This window comes from Drosophila hydei, unplaced genomic scaffold, assembly GCF_003285905.1.
Source record: "Drosophila hydei strain 15085-1641.00,03,60 unplaced genomic scaffold, DhydRS2 tig00000001-arrow-pilon, whole genome shotgun sequence".
Taxonomy (NCBI): Eukaryota; Metazoa; Arthropoda; class Insecta; order Diptera; family Drosophilidae; genus Drosophila; species Drosophila hydei.
In genome coordinates, this window is record NW_022045643.1 from 13133454 (window position 1) to 13153681 (window position 20228).

At 42.5% G+C, this 20228-nt stretch overlaps 2 protein-coding genes across 2 annotated transcripts; one reads left to right on the forward strand and one right to left on the reverse strand.

Moving 5' to 3' along the window:
- Positions 1–1006: 1006 nt before the first annotated feature.
- On the reverse strand, positions 1007–2297 carry LOC111597580 (odorant receptor 67d). Its single transcript, XM_023312378.2, has 3 exons — positions 1540–2297; positions 1292–1481; positions 1007–1238 (listed from the first exon to the last, which is right to left on the reverse strand). Exons 1-3 carry the CDS (start codon positions 2295–2297, stop codon positions 1017–1019), a joined length of 1170 nt encoding a protein of 389 aa, XP_023168146.2. The 3' UTR covers positions 1007–1016.
- A 5662-nt stretch (positions 2298–7959) lies between these two features.
- Positions 7960–14461, forward strand: LOC111597485. The gene is made up of 4 exons (XM_023312237.2): positions 7960–8204; positions 8308–9313; positions 9409–9541; positions 9616–14461. Exons 1-4 carry the CDS (start codon positions 8094–8096, stop codon positions 14348–14350), a joined length of 5985 nt encoding a protein of 1994 aa, XP_023168005.2. The 5' UTR covers positions 7960–8093; the 3' UTR covers positions 14351–14461.
- The last annotated feature ends 5767 nt before the right edge of the window (positions 14462–20228 follow it).

Below are 20228 nucleotides of genomic sequence, written 5' to 3' on the forward strand. Positions count from 1 at the left end.
ATATATATAATGAGAACTGAAAAGTAAACAGTTAAGTGACAATCACGGTATTTTCTAGTCGGGCATTTACACACTTTGATATACTTTTTTTGGGCGCTCTGTAGCAGACGTCAGTCACTTTTTTGTGGCCAATAAAGTTTCAGAGCGATGTTTATTAAATTCTTGCGGGCAAGTTCATTAGACAAAAAGCTGAAATTAATCAGCGGAGCAGCACAGCCTCATCCCCCCAAACGTCGTGAAGGTTCTAGTATGTCGGCATTAGAATGACCATCTCGTAGACATTGCTGAAATTCCATGGCAACATATTATAGTTGAGATGCAGTACTCAAAGAGAATAGACCAGGTTAATAAGATGTGTGAAGTGATTAATAGAATATGATACGTGTTATCTTTAATACGAACAGTTTTATACACTATCCATACGAAATGGTTGCTTGCTGCAGCTTATTGTCACCTGGCACAATACCTAAGGCAGTGACTCCTCTTGCAATGGTATTTAAGTCAAATCCTATTTGTTAAATAATCAGTATAAAGTTGTGTTTTTATGACCTAAATAAAAATAATATTAAAAAAAAAATAATATTAAAATCAAAAAGGAAGTCATGTTCAGGTACACAGACGATTAAATGCATGTCTATTTCTGAATCTTATGAGGGCCATGTTATTAGAAGGTCATTAGATATTGATAGAATGATTGAATGATTAAAGGCTAATATATGATTTGCAGGCAGAGTTAAGATTAAAGTTGCTTTAAATTTAGAGAGAGAGAGAGAGACGCATATGTTGTAAGAGAATTTTCGCTATTAAATGTTTAGGGCTTTTATTCATCAGCAGTTTAAATAGCACTAGATGCGCATCTACAGAAATAAAGTTTTCCTTCTGAGTGAATATTAATATTAGAAACTTTTACATACATTCGAAAATATCAAAGACTTCTCTGTCTAACACAGCACAATAGCATTATACTAAATCTCTAAGACCACTTGGCAAATTCGTCGAGGATTGATTTCTGCCATTTATTTCTCGTAGTCCAAATAGGTAATCATCATCATGCTGAAGCTGTATATGGCCTTGGTTAATTGCAGAGCAGTAGCCATAGACAGTGGGAGCATGTCCGCTGCAGTTAGCGAACGTTCCTTTTGTGACTTGGCCAGCATGAGAATCACGAGCTTCTGCTCCTTGGGCGGCATCTCGTACCACAGGCAATTTGAGTATATTTCAGTTGTGAATTGTTCATTCTGTGCAGGAAGACACATGTTTGTTAAGAATAATGCCTAATCAATGCGCTTACCGTAGTCTCCACGATGGTGCCCAGGCCGCAAAAAGTGTAGAGCACTATGAAGGAATATATCAGGTAGGCTGGCGCAGTGGGCCAGACTTTCGTGAAAATGCAAGAGATGGTGCACAGAATGCCGACGCAAGCTGTCATAAGCTGTACGAACATAACAACCGTAAATATTTGCTTTGTTTCTTGCAGAATACTAAAAGAATAAGAGATAAGAAGCAGACAGTTTGTGGGCTAAAGTTAGAGATTCTCACGTTGCATATTTTTGATGCCAGCCCAGCAGATCCCAGAGCATGGCGTGCATCTCTTTGTACTTATTTTCCTGCACGACCAACGCGTTGAACTCGTCGAACTTTGCATTGAATATGTCTTTCAGTAGCGGCACATTGACAATAAACAGAAATAGGTACATGTCGCCGCCGAAATTACCAAATGCACCCAAAATCAGGAACGTGCAGTGCAGTGAAATGAGAACCAGATATCCACTGTCGGAGTTGTGATCGAGGCCGGGTATTAGGAAGTGCAATACCATGCCTCTTTTGCCATAGGCAACAAACTCGAACAGGGGAAAGCAGATCATAACGATTACCAAGGACGTGTAGACCCAGACGAATGCCAACATTAGGTACCAGAAGTTGTTGATGCGCTGGTGCAGGTATTTTGTATATACGCCATTTCTGCCCTCGTACTCCCTGTACATGGACTCGTAGGTGCCCTGTATCTTACGCATTACCGACGCATTACCCACACAGCACAAGAACTTTGTGAGGCCCTGAGCAGCCGAGCCAGCCACGGCAAGTGCCTGCAAAATTATTGTCCAATCCTTCAGCATCACGCCCACATACATTGTGTAGCCGGTAAACACAAAAAAGGCGAATATGGCACACAGTATGAGGTAAGTCCACGTCCACATACGATAGTTCGGATCGGACACATCCGTGCCACAGACCGCAACGCAGAAGCGAATGAGCTTGATAACCGTAGCCAATCGAGATACAGCCGTTTTTGTCATTGCAGCTAACAGTAAAGCACAAAACAAGTGAAGCCTTTCCCTGAACTGAAGAACAACAGGCCGAGGATGTTGCTTTTATTGCCGCAAGAACCTGATGCAAATGTCAAAATATTGACAGCTTAATAGGTCAATTGACTGTGTTATTTAAACTGCATAACGGCTCAATTAACGTGGTCTTAATTGCTTTAGCCTTCATTGCTTGAAATCTTTAAGTGCAGAGGAACCACACTAAATGCCCCGCTTCCCATGACCATAACATGATTTATGCCATTTAATGTGGGGCGTTTCCGCGGCCACCCGCTTTCTGCATGAGCACATTCAACACCCCAACCAAAAGCTGCACGCAATTGATTTAATATACAATTTTTTAATAAAATCTGTTGTCGAAAAAAAGAAATGTAAACCAAAAGAAAACGAGAAGTGAAGAAACAAGAAACAGAAATGAATTTTGTATTTACTGTTGAAAGAGCCGACGCTTGAATACCGTGTAATTTGATGTTTCGAATATATTAAATATTTATGAAAATTAAAACATTCAAATTTAAATTGATATACAAACAATATTTCAACTAACAATGCTAATAAACATATAATAAACTTATAGCAGCGCAATCTTTAAATGAAATTAAATATAATATTTTTATATTTATTAAAATACTTTTCTTTAATTATATAGATTATAGAGATTATTAAATAATAAGCAGTTGAATATCTGCGACGATCCACTGAAACCTCAAGTCTATATCTGGGTCTCAACTGCTTCCATGTAACAACCTTTTTCAGCTGCACACAAGACCTCAATGCAAATCCTGCTTTCAAATCTCCATCTAGCATTTTTTTTGGCTCAAACCGGAAGTGCAAAAGAAAATGTAAAGCGCCTAAGCTTGGGCCCAACAACTAATAAAGGCTATCAACAACAGCTCAAACAGCAAACAACAACAAAGTCCTAACGACGTCCAATGGACAATGGAAAACTGGCGCAAAACAAACAGCAAGAAGCAGGATGAGGAGGAAGAGGAGGAAGCACGCGTTGCTGGCAGCGGAGTCGAACATTTTTCTTCATACGCACTCAAGTGTATATTTTCTCATTTTCTTGCATTTAACTTAAAATTTGCTTTGAAGTTTTGACATTTCATAAAGCAGATTTCGTTTCCCACCCAATGTAGATTCTTATTTATACACAAGCAAAAAAATGCTGCTTTTTTTATCGAAAATCCAAGCAAACAAAAGTAAAAGCGGCGTCGACTGAAATTTCAGTTTCAATCACCCCTGCGGAAGGTGTGGCCTCAGCCAAAAAAAAAACGACCCTCAGAAGCCGAGGCCTCTGCTTGCTGGCAGGCCAAATATATATCTACCCTGGCCTGCTCAGCCTAGCCTACCCCGCCCTGTGCTCACATGCGATCCGAGGCGGCGTATACTTAATATGAAAGACGATGACGAGGTTGGCTTAAAGTAGCCAAGACGACGCTCAAGAAGCTGACGCAGCAGTTCTGCGTAGGTCTTTGAGGCAGCATTAGCTGCCTCACAAAATTACTGGCTCGTTAGTTGCCAGGTAGCAGAGAAGCCGCGGCGCCGTCGGCAGCGCAGCGACAGAGACAACGACAGCGACTTCCTGTCCCACATGCTCGTGCTCGTTGAGCGTTTGTTTCTGGCTCGCTTGCACACACACGCCAGCCCTCACGGTGGTTGAGCGGTAGGGGTGGTCTGAGCCTGCAGGGCACGCTCACTTCCAGTCACACAATTCCAGTGGAAAGTGCGTGTACAAATGCCGCTGGCCGACAGGCGGCGCCACCGTCTAAGTGAACTCTGCTACTAATTGCCAGCTCCTTTTGCCGCTTGTTTTGGCTTGTTTATCTCTAATTATATTTTAATTTGCACAATTTTTCTGTTACTTTTTTGCTGATTTTTTTTTCTGCTACCCCAAAGTGTTTGCACTTCACGCGCGAGCATCCTGGCGTACATTTTAATTGCAATTATGGAAGGCCGACGCTTGGCCGATTCTCAAGGTTTGTCCTTGCCACAAGGCGTTCTGCTTGTCACGTAGCAGCATCAATGGGCCACTAATTATACCGGCAGGACCTGATCGCTTGGCTGGCTGGCTGGCTGCTTGGCCACCACGACAGCAAATTTATGCCGAATCTTTCAGTTGTTTGGGGGTAATTACTTTATAGACTCAAGGAAATTGAGCGAGTGCACAAATTCGGAATGTTAAACAGTGGCACAAGAGACAATTGGGACAGTGGGCTGAAACACCTTAAAGTCGGAAGTCTTTTCGTGGATAACCCGTTTGGTGGCGTTCAACCCGAAGCCGCCTGAAGCTCAGGCAACTGCTTAGAAAATGCCGCCAAAATTTCGCACCCGAAAATCAGACCGACGACTATTTTCTAAGATGTATTTTACTAAAGCCAGTCACGTACGGGGCAGCTCATTTCCTGTCCACGGGTCACAAAGGTGTCAAACGGATGTAGGGACGTGCCGCGTATGCACAATGTCTCCAGCCGGAGCTTGTGGGCCCTGGCCGGTAATCAACGGCACGAAAGCAACCCACAACCCAACTCAAACTTGGGCAAGCTTTAAACGTTTTCTAATTGTTAAACTGCCGCTGGCCGACTTCCTTGCACACTGAACGAAGTACCACACAATTAAACAGCGCCAGAAAAGCCGCCGAAAGACAAGAAAATGGGAAAACGAAAAGAAACCCCAGGCAATGCCAAAGGAGCGCTGCAGGCGAGCGCGCGCTATGTTAATTAATTTGCCAGGACATCCGTGACGACGACGAGTGGGTGGGGCGGACTCTGTGTGTTTATTTTATGCCGTCGCGCTTAAGTGGTAAGCCCCATTAACAACTGCCTGTCGTTTGGCAGCGAAATAATGGCGTTAGATCATCGTCGCCCTGGCCTGGACGCTGTCAAAGGACGAACGCTCGGCACCGTGCGTCATTTGAGCGCTGAAAGCTTTCAGCGTAAATTGTTGGAAATTAAGAAATGTTTCTCCACACTCGCACACTCGTACAGCTGCACGCCCACCCAACTAACCAACTACCCAACTGTGGTTCAAGCGGCAACTCCGATGCCCCCTGGTTCAGGTTCCATCTCTGTCATATTTCATGGGTTTTCCGGGCTCTGCTCTGTTGTTTTATGAGCGCCATTTGGACTTGTACTTCGTGTCGTTGTCGTTGTCGTTGTTGTTGTTGCTGCTGTTGCTGCTGAGTAGTTGCCATTGTTAATGTCCTGGCAACCACAAATGGCGACCAATCTGCGCCCAACCACCAACGCGACGGACAACGACCTGTCTTTGGTTTGTCTTTTGTGGTTTCCTTGTGGCTGTTTTTCTTTAATTTGGACCCTGCCAAGTGGCTTGCTTCTGGGCGCGCTTACAATAATTAGATGTAACGGATATTGTAATTGGTGTTAAATTGCGTCAGAGGCCGTGTTAATGTTCGCTCTTTTAGGGCTGCGGAGGCGTGCCACATTTCTTGGAAAGCCACAACACATTAAACTGGAGTATTGGTTAGGTTGATATAATTATTTATTTGGCTGTATTATAATTTATTTAGAACAGCATAATAACGATGTTTTCTATTTTAACACGATTCAGATACGATTTGTTGCTGAGCACAATTACATATCATCTTAGAACTTCACCTAATGACGTGTAGAAGCAAACTGAGTGAATATATCCTGAATAAATTCAACTCGATCAGCGACAATCTTACCTGACGGCCAAATGTCTCTCAGCAAGAAAAGTTCTCAGACTTCAATCTCAGCCTTCTCATGCCCGACAATTAGCATGACAATGTCTGGGATACGTTCAGGATGCGAGGGCAAGCTGCTCAAAGGGGTTAAGCTAAAGCACAAACAAGTTCTGATGGGCACACAAAGGAGGCTTGAGCCTTCTGACAGGATATGATTGAGTTTGAATTTGAATATGAAAACCCAACACGGATGTGTAAAAGCGCAACGTGTGTGAAACGATTAAGTACTACGAATTGTTAAATTCAATTTCCAGAATCTCAACCGTCCTCCTCGTTGTCCCCAAGGAAACAACTCGCTAGCCAAGCCACATACTTATGCACATAAATCACAGAGCAGCATTTGCATTTGCATTTGCATAAGTTGGCAGTGCAAAACGAAATCGACGCCAACAAATTTTCACAGGCTGCCCTTTCGGAAGCTGGCTTCTAACTCTCTAATCAAATTAGCAACAGTTAACCGGAAGTGCAAAAATCTGCCAACACATTTACCTTTGTGTGTGTCTCTCATTGTTTGCTGTGTTTGTTTTGAGCTGCAATTTTTATTGTGCGGTGCAGTTTTATTTTGATTTGATTGTTCGCACATCAGCGGGAAGCCCTTGCCGCCGGCCTCAGCTCCTGAAAGACCCACCCAAAATCGAGTTTGCATGCAAAATTTTGCATTCCTATTTGCATTTGAATGTGGCTCGCGTGCGGTGTGCGGCGTGCAGCATGCAGCGTGCAGCGTGCGGGGCATGAATCATTTATCTTTGTTGCTGTTGATGATGATTCAAGTATCGATTTGCATTGATTTGCATTTCAATTGCACTTTTTCGACACTTTACAATGGATTATTTTGCCGTTGCATAAGCTCGCTCCCATTCAAACAGATGCGAAACGTTATGATGTGATTTATTTATGGGCTGCATTGCATTTCAAGTGATTTGCTCGCGATTTTGTTGCTGTTGCTGTTGCTGTTGCTGTTGTTGCTGCGAATAATGCGGCTTTATTTCTAATTGTCTGTGTCTAATGATGGCCCTTGACTTTTGACATGTGTTCTCGTTGAGTCACTGAGTTTTTTTAATGCAGCTTTCAAAACGTCCAAATAACGAAGTCCAGCTGCTTTGGCGCTACAAGTAGCTGCACATGCTATCCATTCCCTCACATTCCACGTATCGCAAATAGCTGTCATATTTGAATGAAGTAAATCGAATCTATATTATTATTTCCGTAAGACCTATGAAATGTGACTTATCAATTAATTTTTAGCTCAATTTGTTATATTCTTATATTATATTTAAGTACTAATAGTTTAGATGAATACACGAACTTAGGATAAACAAGAGTTTAATAATGAGTTTGATATCGTCAAAGTTTATCTTACTTTGAGCAGTCCATAGAGATTTATATTGAATTATATTGAAATTATATACGATTTACTCTATTATGAGTTACTATGAGATATATTTAATAATATAGAAGATAGCAAGTAGACAAGCTCTCGCCACTATTTCTATAAGTGTAAAAAGGGAAATGGTATTAATTGAATGTGGAATTCTGATAATATAAATGCAAGCATTTGAATTTGTCACGTTCTTCTGCCAATGTAACCATTATCTCAGATATATTTAACTGGATGTAAGTCCGATATATGCTCAGTTTACATTAGTTGGTCAGTTTTGGATCCCGATCAATCAAAATTATATATGGCTGGCTTCGAATTTTGATGACTGTCATTTTCATTAGCTTCGACTTCTGTTGACGGACTCAACTATTTACTATCTACGTGCTAGAGATGAGCACGAGTGTAAGTTGAGAAATTGGAAATTGTAACTGCGACTTTAAGAGTCATGGCGTATACAGTTATTTTGTAAGTCGATAATTTGTAAAATTAACCCAGTTAAGGGAACATCAGTAACAATTTGTTACCTGAATCGATTTACCATATTTGACAGCTTAGAAACTTCTTATTCTTGTAAAATTTGTAGCTGTTCCGGTGCCCTATCTGGTTACAATTTGAAGTCTAATAATTTCGTAACATAAGTTATCTGTGAGGCAATATAATTATGAACAATGGCAGCGCCAAGAAGCGGCCATCGCCCGAAGATGGAAATACAATTCGAAAAAGGCAAAAATCAAGGGAAAGTCCAATAGACAATGAGAAAACAGATGAGCCGGTAGGTACAGTGGGTAAGGAAAACCACCGAAATAATTCATGAAAATGATAAATATGTTTGAGATTCTGAAATTTGTAATATGTATAAAAATACTCTTTTGCAGCTTTCATCGGATGCTAATAACGCGAATACTGAAACAGTATTATCCTATATAAATGGATTTAGTGAAATTGGCATTCAGGAAGAAGGCGACAGTAAAGGTGTCGCCGAATCAGTCATTTTGGAAGATTCGGTGTCACCAGCAACACCGACGATAGACACAATAAGCTCGAACGTTGCAACAGTAGTCGAATCTAACACAATTGACTTAAAGGCCAAGAACGAGAGTGATCTCAAGTTAGAACTTTTTGAGAATCAGATGCCAACAACTCAACAGCAGTGTGATGTAGAGCCTCCTGCATCAGCAATGGAGGTGGTGGATGAAGTTGCCTTACCAATGCTTGATGGCAATAAAGATTGTGATACAGTGCCTATGCGCGAAGAAGCAATTCTGGAACTAGATCTGAATATTAAGACCACTAGTCAGTCAAATGTGGAAGCTTCTAAAGAGGACAAAATAAGCCCGAAACTGAGTCAAGTTGAAGAAAAGCAGGAGGTCAAAGAACCCGTGGTGAAAAACAAAGTGATCCCTGCTCAGCGTCACTTAAATTTTGAAGAAATTTTAATAAACACACAATCCAAACTCACTTCGAAGAAAAAGGACCTTTGTTCGGGTGAAAGTAATCAAGAAGTTTCAGTACGTTCCAGTGTGTCGCGGAAAGGTCTGTACAAAGATAAGAAACGTTCGCAGAAGTACAGTGAAAAAGCGTCGAGGATCAAAACTAATTCAGGCAGCTGTGAAAATTCTGACTTGGAGTTCACTTCTGACTCGGAAAAGTCATCTGGAGTTGGGCAGAAAGGGGAATCCAATGACGAGTCACATTCGTCATTTTCACCCATTTCTTTTGATAACTCCGATGACAACTTGGAGAAAGAAGAAATTCTTGAAGTGGTGAAGAAATGTAGTAGAGAAAACTTGAGCATTAGCTCTGATAAATCTACTAAAATTGTCAATGTGGAAGATTCGCTGGCGGACCTTGTGGACTTGGACTCAGATGGAGACACAACAGGTAAGGATCAATTGCTGCTTCACTCTGTTATCAGAGAATGAGAACTTGCTTTTAAATAAGCTGTCATAAATGATAATGAATCAACTCGTTTGCAGTTACTGATCCAACAACTACGAGCTTGGGGCATTCCAAGTCGGCTAAGTCGCTAGCTCCCTCAACAGACCATATAAAGCATCGCCTATTGAGTCAAACCAGTGCTTCCCGGAAACCTGCTTTAACCAACAAAAGGTGCGGAATGTATGATCTGATGTATACTTGGAACAACTCATAGTTAACTTCTTTTGTATTCTTATGTCATTTAGTCAACCACCCAAACAATTGGTTTCCCAGGAGCCACTCTCGTTCATTGCAGAGGCAATGCAAGCAACCGATGCGATTTTTCCCAAATTGAAATCAAAAGAATTGTCGGATGAACTTGAGCCACCCGAGAAGCCTAGCACGTCTCCTATAAGTCAGCCAATAGATGATCGAAGAAAGATCATAGGTCCACGCACGTTGAGATTCGAAACTAGCAACTCTAAAAGCTCCATCTCTAGAGAGTCTCCTCAGGGAGTCTCCTGCTCAGAAAAAAAACGTGACTTTGAAGAGACCATGATAACGTACTTAACGAAAATGTCACGTGAGCCGACTGAGAAAGATAAAGAAGAGAAGAGCAACGCTGGAGCTGCCAACAGCATCTCTTCGCCACGTTCTGCTAAAGAGTCGGACAGCGACGATTCAGTTTGGCGACGAAAGTCTCAAACGTTGAAAACGGATTTGAATAACGGAAAAGACTTTTACGAAGATGATAGCACGTTTGAAGACGATAGATTCAATTCTGACGATGAAGACGACGCCATTAACTCGGATCTGCCTTACTCGAGCGTGTTGAACGACTACGAGCAACTCTTCCATGAGATTCGCAAGATTGTCGATCGAGTCCCCAACCGCTTCAAGTACGAAATCTACAGCCTTCTGTATCCGACTCTTACGATAGTCTATCTCCGAATGATTTCCAGCGGCAAGTACCGGAAGGGCAAGGCGTTTGTGGAAGGCTCTCTGCGGTACATTGATCACTCATACATGGCACGCGTGGATAAGCTAATGGTACTACAAACCCCAGGTGATATGCCAAACAAGGCCAAAAAGTTAATCTCTGACGACAACGAGCAGGTTCCCGTCTGCATGTTTGAGGAAACTTACTATATGTTACTGCTCTGCATGGAGACCTGGAGCCGTTCCATACAGATGACGTTCATAAGACATTTCGATCTATTTCCTGATGATAGCAATGGGGAGCCTCGTCAGCTCAGTCGCATTGGCTCGGCTATTTTGGATAAAATATACTGGGCCACTACCGATGCGGTCAAGGAAAATAAAGAAGGTAGCCCGCGACCTTTGCGGCGCAGGCGATTCAAGAAGGACAAACATTCTCCGACTAGAAACGTCCATGTGCCAACAGGCAATCGCCTCTACACTCCAACTCCGAAGCGTTGGGATCTGGAACGACATAAGGATGACGAGGAGCGCCGCGTGCCACTTAACCGCGAAAACTTGCCATCGACCTATCTCTATACGGCGCTTGAAACCTCGGAGACTATAATATGCGCCTGCTTCTCAAACAAGACAACAATGCTATCCGTGGGCACTGCCTCTGCTGCTATCCATATTTTCTCGTTGACATCCTCAAAGTTGGTGCAGCTCAAGTCGGCCAAATGCCTGAAGCGGCTGGATACTGGGATGTCCGGTATAGACGAGAGCATGTTGGACGCGACCAAAAGAAAAATGAGACGCACACTCTATGGTCACCAAGGGCCCGTCTATGGGTGCACCTTTGCTCCGCACGATCGTTTTTTGCTCACCTGCTCACAGGATCGAACTGTGCGCTGTTGGTGCCTGCTCTCCTGGAGCTGTGTTGTCATCTACCCGGGCCACTGCGGGGCCATCTACAGCGTCATTTATGCTCCCTTGGGCTACTACTTTGCCACCTCTTCGGATGATCGCACGGCGCGCATTTGGACGCAGGACAGCAAGAAATCAGTCTGCATACTTGCCGGGCATTTGGCCGAGGTTATCTGCTGCCAATTCCATCCGAACAGGCATTACCTAGCAACTGGCTCGGCTGACTGCACAGTACGCATGTGGGACATTGTTAAAGCCATTCAAGTGCGCGTCTTCAGCGCCCACAGAAATTCCATCAATGCTCTCGCCTACTCCATATGTGGGCGGTATTTGGTCTCCGGAGCTGATGATAATTATTTGATTGTTTGGGACTCTGAAAAGGAGGAAATGGTTCGTTGTCTGGGTCACCACACTGCGCCCATTAACTGCGTTGAGTTTGCGCTGGATAACAAACTTATTATAGTCGGGGGCCATGACTGCCAGATGAGCATTTGGGACTTTGAACGCTTGGTGCAGGAGTATGAGCCAGAAAAATCAAAACAGCTCAATACGGATACAGATTCCAAACGACGTGAGCTACGCAGCGAAGATTTCCTGATCAAGTCATATGCGAGCAAAGGAACCCCATTCTATAAGCTGCGCGTTACTCGAAGAAACCTTCTGCTAGGTTTCTGTGTCAAGCCAGCAAATAATGAAGCAAAAGAATCAAAAGAAACCTCTGAGAGCAATGCTAAGTACACGGAATGGCTAGAGTTCTTAGATATTCTAAAGCTGAAGGCCTGTTTTGCACAACCCAACAATGGGAAATCAAACGACTTGGAAAGTACAAATGACGACAATAAAAAGGAAGCCGAAGAGCCGTACAATACCTCCGACGATGATTCCTCTGATGATGAAGTTGATGATAATATAGATACTCTTAAACAACAATACTTACATTTCTCAGACGATGATAATGAAGACACTGAACTATTAAGGTACTCCAGCGAAGAAGATTCTGCTGATGATGAAGAATCAGAAGCAATTAGTGATTCCGATGAGGACCTCTCCGAGGATGACAATGAAAACTCAAACTTGGTAGACCAGAACAGAAATAGTTCCGATGCTGAGCAGGATGATGATGAAGATTCAATGGCGAGTTCCGATGCTGAAACTGATAAAAGTAATGAAGAATCAAATGCTGAAGATACAGCAGAAAAAGAAGATGGAAAGGATGATGAAATGGAACGATCAGATATATCAACTGCTGAAGATACAGAAGAAGAAGATGGAAAGAATGATGAAATGGAAGTATCAGATGAATCAAATGCTGAAAATACAGAAGTAAAAGATGATGGAAAGAATGATGAAGTGGAAGGATCAGATGAATCAAATGCTGAAGATACAAAAGAAAAAGAAGATGATGAAATGGAAGTATCAGATAAATCAGATGCTGAAAATACAGAAGTAAAAGATGATGGAAAGAATGATGAAGTGGAAGGATCAGATGAATCAAATGCTGAAGATACAGAAGAAAAAGAAGATGATGAAATGGAAGTATCAGATAAATCAGATGCTGAAGATACAGAAGAAACAGAAGATGGAAAAACTGATGAAATGGAAGCATCAGATGAATCAAATGCTGAAGATACAAAAGAAATAGAAGATGGAAAGTATGATAAAATGAGAGTGTCTGATAAATCAGATGATGAAGATACAGAAGAAACAGAAGATGGAAAAAATGATGAAATGGAAGGATCAGATGAATCAAATGCTGAAGATACAGAAGAAGATGGAAATGATGATGAAATGGAAACAGCAGATGCATCAAATGCTAAAGATACAGAAGAAAAAGAAGATGGAAAGGATGACGAAATGAAAACAGCAGATAAATCAAATGCAGAAAATACAACAGAAAAAGGAGATGTAAAGAATGATAAAATAGAAGGATCAGATAAATCAAATGCTGAAGATACAGCAGAAAAGAAAGGAAAGGATGATGAAATGGAAGAATCTGAGTCACCACATAATTCAGATTTTGAAGATTCCTCAGATGGCTGTGAAGATGAAGATTCGCAATCACTTGACAGTTCTGATATTGAAACTGATCAAAATGATCAAGAATCAGGAAGCTTAATAACTCAAGAACAAAATGAATATGTGACTATTCAAAATCAAAAATCTGATTCGCATGATAGAGAAGAAAATGAAACAGTTTCAGTGAAGGACTTAGGAAGCATCAACATGAAAGATGAAGATAAAGAGCCTATGCCAAATCTGGATGCCAGCTATAATAAAGATGGATGTGAAGGAACAGTACTTGACGGCGAACCAGTTGATGTAAATAATATGGACAATAATAAAATAATTTATACGAGTACAAAAAATATCGATACAGAATCAGTTAGTACTGATATTGGTTCAGAACCGAATTCTGATATTGAATTATCTGAAGAAGACAAACAGCCCGAAAGACGAAATAGTTCTGAGGCAGAAAATAAGGATGAGAGTTCTGACGAATGTGCATTCAATTCTAACGAATATGATGATTCTGACAAGGTGGAGAAAGCTAATAATTTAATGGACATAACAGACATAACAGACCAATGCATTAACGATGCCAAAGAAGGGTCACAAGTAAAAGAGCTAAAACTTGTAGAGAGTTGTAATGTTTCCATGGGCAATTCTGATAAGGAAGCAGATATAGAAGAGGACTTTGACATTCAGTTGCTTAACAGTAGAAAAGAGAATTCCGATGTTGAAAACATTGAGAAAGATGTAAGCCAACCGTATGAAAATAAATCAATAATTGGAGAATTGATTGAAGAAAATAAAAAGGAAATTGCCATATTTGAATCAACTGTTGAATCTACTAAAGAAGAAAAATTATCAGACATACTTTCGAATGCTAACATCTTAAGCGAGAACGAAGCATTGGTAGGAGATTTGGAGGAACTAACAACAAATCCAAGTTTTGATATTGATTCATTTGTTGATGAACGCACATCGAATATTTCGATGTTAACTACATTGGCGAATACGGAAATGAATCAAGAACCAGCCCAGAGCTCGGACGATAAGATAAGATTAGAGCAAACTGAAGATAAGTTGAAAGTAGAGCAAAGTCCCATGGTTGAGTTAAAGATGGATGCACGGGAAGAAGAGACAAAGGAATAATAGACAATAATAGAGGAGAATAGAAGAGGAATGAAATCAAATATTACAGATTTTTAATAACTTAAATTGGGATTACAAAATAGCAATTCAAGAATGTGTTGTATTACCCGACAAAAATATCACACATCCATTGATCTGAAAGCAGTTTCAAGTTTTCTCAGAGCTAGAAAATGCTTTTAAGTGTGACGTAGAATTAATGGATGGTAAAAATCCTTTTGCAAGGGACTTGAAACTACAGTTGCATATAATTAAAAGTCCTTCGAAGTAGAGTGAGTTTTTGAAGCTGAATTCTTTGAGGCAATATGAAATCAAACTTAAAATCTACATCGAAAGCATGAAGTCCTATTTTAAACTGTTTAGATTTTGTAGCAAAGTAACCGAGCCGAAAAAATAATAAATAAATAAATAATTCCTATAGCCGGAACGCCGCTTGACTACCCCCAAAGGAGCTGAAACAGTAGCAATTTGACAGTTTCAAAAACTGGCCAGGCCACGTGCACCGCCCACCATCTGCCCAGCCACAAAAGGCGTGCAAAATTTATAGACGCACGCATTAAAAGCCGCCAGGCACGCTCGACTAACTGCGTCGTACTCACCCACATTTGTGTCCTTGTTCAGTTGCGCAACGCCCACAACTTGCTGCTGGATAGTGTCCTGTTTATAGGTAACCCCCTTCCCTACCTCCACCACACTCAACTCGACAGACCGACGGGACAATATATTTACGCAACTTCTTATGCTTTTGTGGTGGTTGGCGTTGTTGTTATTACGTTTGCTGGCTCCAAAAAAAGAAAGAAAAACGAGAAACCAGAAAAAATATAGAAAAAATAAAGGAACTCAAGTACTGTCCTTGTTGTCCTGGCTGCTGTTGTCATTGTTCTTGTTGTTGTCGTTGTCGTTGTTATTGCAGGCAGCATCTTGTGCCTCGTTTGTAGCAGTTATCTTTTGGTCCTGCTGAGCTGCCCGCGCGAAATGAAATTGTTTACTCCACTGTCATGTGCACGTGAGACGTGGACAGCGCCGTGTCCTGCTTGCTGCTGCTGCTGCTGCTTACGGCACACTTGGTCTGCCGCTATCAAAAAACGAGAAATCTCTTCTCTTTTTCTTTTCCAAAAAAATGAAAGAAAATTCAACGTAATAATTCTTTTCCGCTCGGATAAGGTGCGATTGGAATGAGTGCGGTGGAGGGTTGGAGCAGTTGCCTGGGCTTTTGCCCCGTAATTGTGCGCAATTTTTGTTACATTTGTGCTGCCCATTTGCCCGCAGTTGAGACATCTCCGTTCAGAATTTTGTGTCTTTAGTTCAGCTTTAGCTGCTTTCTTCTTGCAGGCAAGCGATACTCTCCATAGGCTCTACTCTCTTTCTTGCTGTAGTACCAGTGGCCAATTGGCATGCTGATATGGCTCACCATTGTCTGCAGACACATGTGAAGTGCGCCCACCACCCACATGAGCAATCGTTGGCCCGAGTCTAAGCCTCGGTCATTATTCATGGGGCTTATTAGAGGACAGCGCGTAAAACTGTCGCACCAAACAAAACAAACAGCACAGTCCATTTAACTGATTTCAGGGAATAGAAACACAGAGCGTAAAATAAATATTTGCAATGAAAATAATGTACTGTCGCGGGGGCGTGCGTTTCACTGATGATGAGCAAACAACCTAAAGCGCAAGCATTTTAAATTCTTACAGCCTGTACTTTGCCCTCCTGTGGCGCTCCGCCTGCGTTCGACAGGCCGTCAGTAGTCGCAGTGGAAGTTAGGGCGGGCACCGCAGCTTAGCCCTTGCCCAGTTTACGGAAGCATGGGCCATCGCTTTTAGGCTGCAGCGCGCCCCGATCCTTGCAACCGTTGAACTAAAACCGCATATTAGCAGGCCATAAATACAGGATGTGTTTTTGGACTCGGTACTTAAATATGATAAATGTGCATATTGTATTACATTTGGATTTAGGGCAGCGCCAAAGACAATAAATTAGCCGGGACACACACCGATAATTGCACACATGCTGTGCCTGCTCGTAGGCAGTGCTTGAGCCCCCCAAAAAACAAAGCAAATTAAAAATCTGCACTTCAAACACCGCGCCTGGAATACTCTGCAGCAGAAGAAAGAAAACTTTATATATAAAAATCATTTTGCATATTCAAATCATTGTTATCTTTACTACAAGTCAAATAGTTGTTAGTTGAGCTAGGTGCACAAATTGTCATTAAAAAGACTGAAGATTTAATTTGCAGTCAAGAATTGCAGAACGTTTCGTCGCTTCTGCAAACCGAAGAGTTGTACCCTTTGCGTCAGAGTATAAAATGCAACCCGTAATTATGTATGGAAGTGGCCAACATGCAATCCTCCCAGTTAGTTGACCAGTTGACCAGTTGGCTGCCCAGCTTGGTGTCGTCAATGCAACGTTTGCCAAATTTACACAAATTCCGATTGCCGGGCGGCTGCCAACTACCGGAGTTGAGCTGAACTGAGCAGAGTTGAGTTAAGTTGAGTTGAGTTGGGGTCTGGTCAGCAGCAGTGCTGCTTTATGAAGATTGGCCCGAAACGTGTTTTCGAGCGGCCACAACTTCTTCCTCATCTTGGCCTGGGTCGATTATTATGGGCAGCGGTGCGCTGCAATTATGTCGTCCAATTAATATTAACACAGCGGGCGGTGCCTGATGCAGGTGTGGGGATCGGAAGGAGGTTTGGCATTTTATGCATAAGCTATTTATGAAATTTATTGTCTCTGATGGCATTCACTGAACAACGGCAGTTGGTTAACTTCGACTGGTGCTGGTGCTGGTGCTGGCACTGGTACTGCGGCTTGGACCACCCGTTGGTCGTTTGTAGTTTGTAGTTTGAAGTCTGAAGTATGCAGTGTGCAGTTTGCATTTTGTGACCGCTGAACTTATGCAAAATCGTTTGATCGGTTTTGCGATTAGGCGTAAAAATGCTAAACAGACGTCGGCATCGAACAAGCGCGGCATCAATCAAGCTGTCAATATGGCAATATATGGCCAGAGCAAGGTGTCTGCATAATTGCAGTGCCCAAAGTTAAAATTTATTATAATTTCCACACTTCAGACGCGAGTCGAACTTGAAAGTCGAAAACTATTCAGTATGCTGAACAGTTTTTTCATGTAACTCGGTGTCATTACGTTGATAGACGTTGCACAAGAGGCAGCTGCCGCAGCAACGTGACATGCCGTAGGCCGAGCGGCTGCACTTGGTGCAAGAGAAAGGGCAACGCATACACATGCTGCGCGCCCTTTAATTAACAATTAAGTTGCAATTTTATGGGACAGACTAGGCCAAAGTCGTCCTTTAATCCTGCTGCGAATGCGAATCGAAATTGTTAATGGATCCTTCTAGTCGCCTGCTTATTAAATTACGCATTCAGCTCGTTTCTCACACGTGCATAGGCATGGAGAGGGCCGACGCAGTGTGATTCCAGTGTGACTAGAAGGAGCAGGTGCAGCTGCAGATCTGATCCTGCTGATAGGAGACCCAGCTTATCTAGGGCTTGTGGCTTGTGGCTTGTGGCTTTGGCCATTGCCACTTATCGCATAAACTGGCTTTAATTGAATTTGCGCCGAATGCGGATCAGGTCCAGAGTTGGCTTTTCATTATTTTGCATGTAGCATTTTATTTTATTAACATGTTAAGGGCCACGTTGTAATTTAGCTTTTTGAGCCTGTTCGGAAAAGTACACAAAAGAGCTCGAGGGCTGGCAATGCGATGCGACGCGCTGATGGATTACAAGCAAATTGGTCGCAGCTCCACCATAAATTTTGATGCAATTTTAATGAAATTAATGACCTGACACACTGGCACTGGCAAACAATGCGAACCAGTTTGCGATAATGCGGCGATATCCCCAACAAAAGCGATGAAAGCACATAGCATTTTGTGCAGTTCATAAACGTAAGTGCAGGGTGATGAAAGTTGCTCGAAACTCGGCTCGGTTTTTAGGGGCGAAAGACCCTTAAATTATCTGCCTTTCATTTGGCTCAAGCTCCTCAATTTGAACTTGTCTCTCAGAAACGCCTCAAGCTAAACTAATCATTAATCCAGCTCGCACAGTGCCTTTGTCTTTACATATATATGCATATATATATTTATTTATATATAATATATAAGTTATATATATAATTGTGTTAGTGGATGTGAAATTGGCAAGTTGTGCTCTAAGCATGGAACGGTATGATAATTAGGCTTCGGTATACAATTTGAAAATGCATTTTACATTAACTTAATTATTTTCCATCAAAAAACATGCCAGCAGCGACATGAGAATGCGAATGCAATTGGCTGGCTTTAAGTGTAGTGTAGATTGTTTATGGCCCTGCCACACGCACTACTTTGCAGGTCTGCGCCTCCGCCTCCGGTTCCCCAGTTCCCTCTCGCCTAGTCGATTCTACACCTTCCATGCGTTTACTGATAGTCAACGTTGATAGCTGGCATATGGCAGAAGGTGGAGTCGGAGCTTGTGTCTAGTGGCTCATTGGGCGGGGTGTCGTGGACAGTGCCACAACAAAGTTGCACACATGCGAGTGCTGCTTCCATGGAAAGTTCTACTGGGGTAACGCCTAATTGCGGACGGGCTTTATCGCTGGCAAATCGGCCATCAAATTGCAGAGCAGCGCGTGCATAGATAAGGCCGACATAAATTCGCCAAGATATACGAGCCTCAATCATGAAAAGCCTCGACAAGCGCAAATCCCTCAGCAATTAACACATTATATTCCCCGATAAATTGAATGTGTGTGTTTGACATTGGCTCAGAACTCAACATGTGGTGAATAGCGCAGTGTCCTCTCACCTGTCTCGCTCAGTCGCCCCTCTCCGCTAGGCAAGAACAAAATCGATATGCATGCTGCTGAGACTGAGCCGAGCTGCTGCTCCAAGGCGAGCCAAGCAACGGCCTCTGATAGCATGACGACATGGCAGGGCGCACAGGAAGCGAGAGATGAAGCTGAGCATTGAGCATGGGGCAAGCGAGAGGCAACGCAACATGCGCTCGGCATTATAATGCCAGACGCGACACAGACCGACCCCACATACACACACACACACACACACACACACACACATGTATGTGTGTATGTATATATACTCATATAGACAGGCGCAACTGCTAAAACGAACTGCTGACTGGCAACGTTAAAACCGGTAAATCTTCATAGAGTTTGCTGCGTACGTTGCTCCGCGCTGCTGTAATACCCTAACTTGCTGCAGCAGCATATGTGTTTTCTCATAAATTATGATTAGTATTGCGATCTTCCTTTGTAATAATTTAAGCTGACCCAATCGACTCAGTGTTAAGCAAATCTTTCGAGATATATTATAACTTTATATATTTATCTTGCCATAGGCCCTATGGGTTCGTTTGTCATATCATACAAAAATTGCTTGAAGGGCATTTCAAATTCGATTTGCCTTTTTGTTTTTGCTTGCACTGCAGACAACGAAGCTGCCGTTGACGATGAGGGTTTATTTCATGCTTACTTTGGCTTTCTTGCCAGTGCCGTAAGCAGCCCCCCAGAGCTGAGCGCAGTAGATCTGCCACCACTTAAGCACCCCACCCAACCACCCAACCACCCAACCACCCGAGCACCACTTGCTTTTCTCTCCGGCCCAGGCTAGCTACTTTTCCATATTCTTTTCAATTTGAGCGGCGGCGCTGCCTTGTTTGGGTTGGCTGACTGGCTGAGGCATTTTCTTTTGCGAAACTTTTGCAATTTTCTATTAAAGCAATACACATGCACACATGGACGACTGCTGGTGGTGGCGGTGGTGATGGTAATGGTGGTGGTGCCAGTGCCTGTGCTGGTGGTGGCGCCGTATGTGTGTGTGTTTGCAATTCATATAAAATGGAAAATTTTCTTTATGTG

Coding starts and splice junctions, on each gene's coding strand:
- LOC111597580 (XM_023312378.2), bottom strand. CDS start 2,297: ATGACAAAAACGGCTGTATCTCGATTGGCTACGGTTATCAAGCTCATT. Junction 1,482..1,539: donor TGGCATCAAAAATATGCAAC/GTGAGAATCTCT, acceptor TTATTCTTTTAG/TATTCTGCAAGAAACAAAGC. Junction 1,239..1,291: donor GCACCATCGTGGAGACTACG/GTAAGCGCATTG, acceptor CTTCCTGCACAG/AATGAACAATTCACAACTGA.
- LOC111597485 (XM_023312237.2), top strand. CDS start 8,094: ATGAACAATGGCAGCGCCAAGAAGCGGCCATCGCCCGAAGATGGAAAT. Junction 9,314..9,408: donor CTCAGATGGAGACACAACAG/GTAAGGATCAAT, acceptor ACTCGTTTGCAG/TTACTGATCCAACAACTACG. Junction 9,542..9,615: donor CCTGCTTTAACCAACAAAAG/GTGCGGAATGTA, acceptor TATGTCATTTAG/TCAACCACCCAAACAATTGG.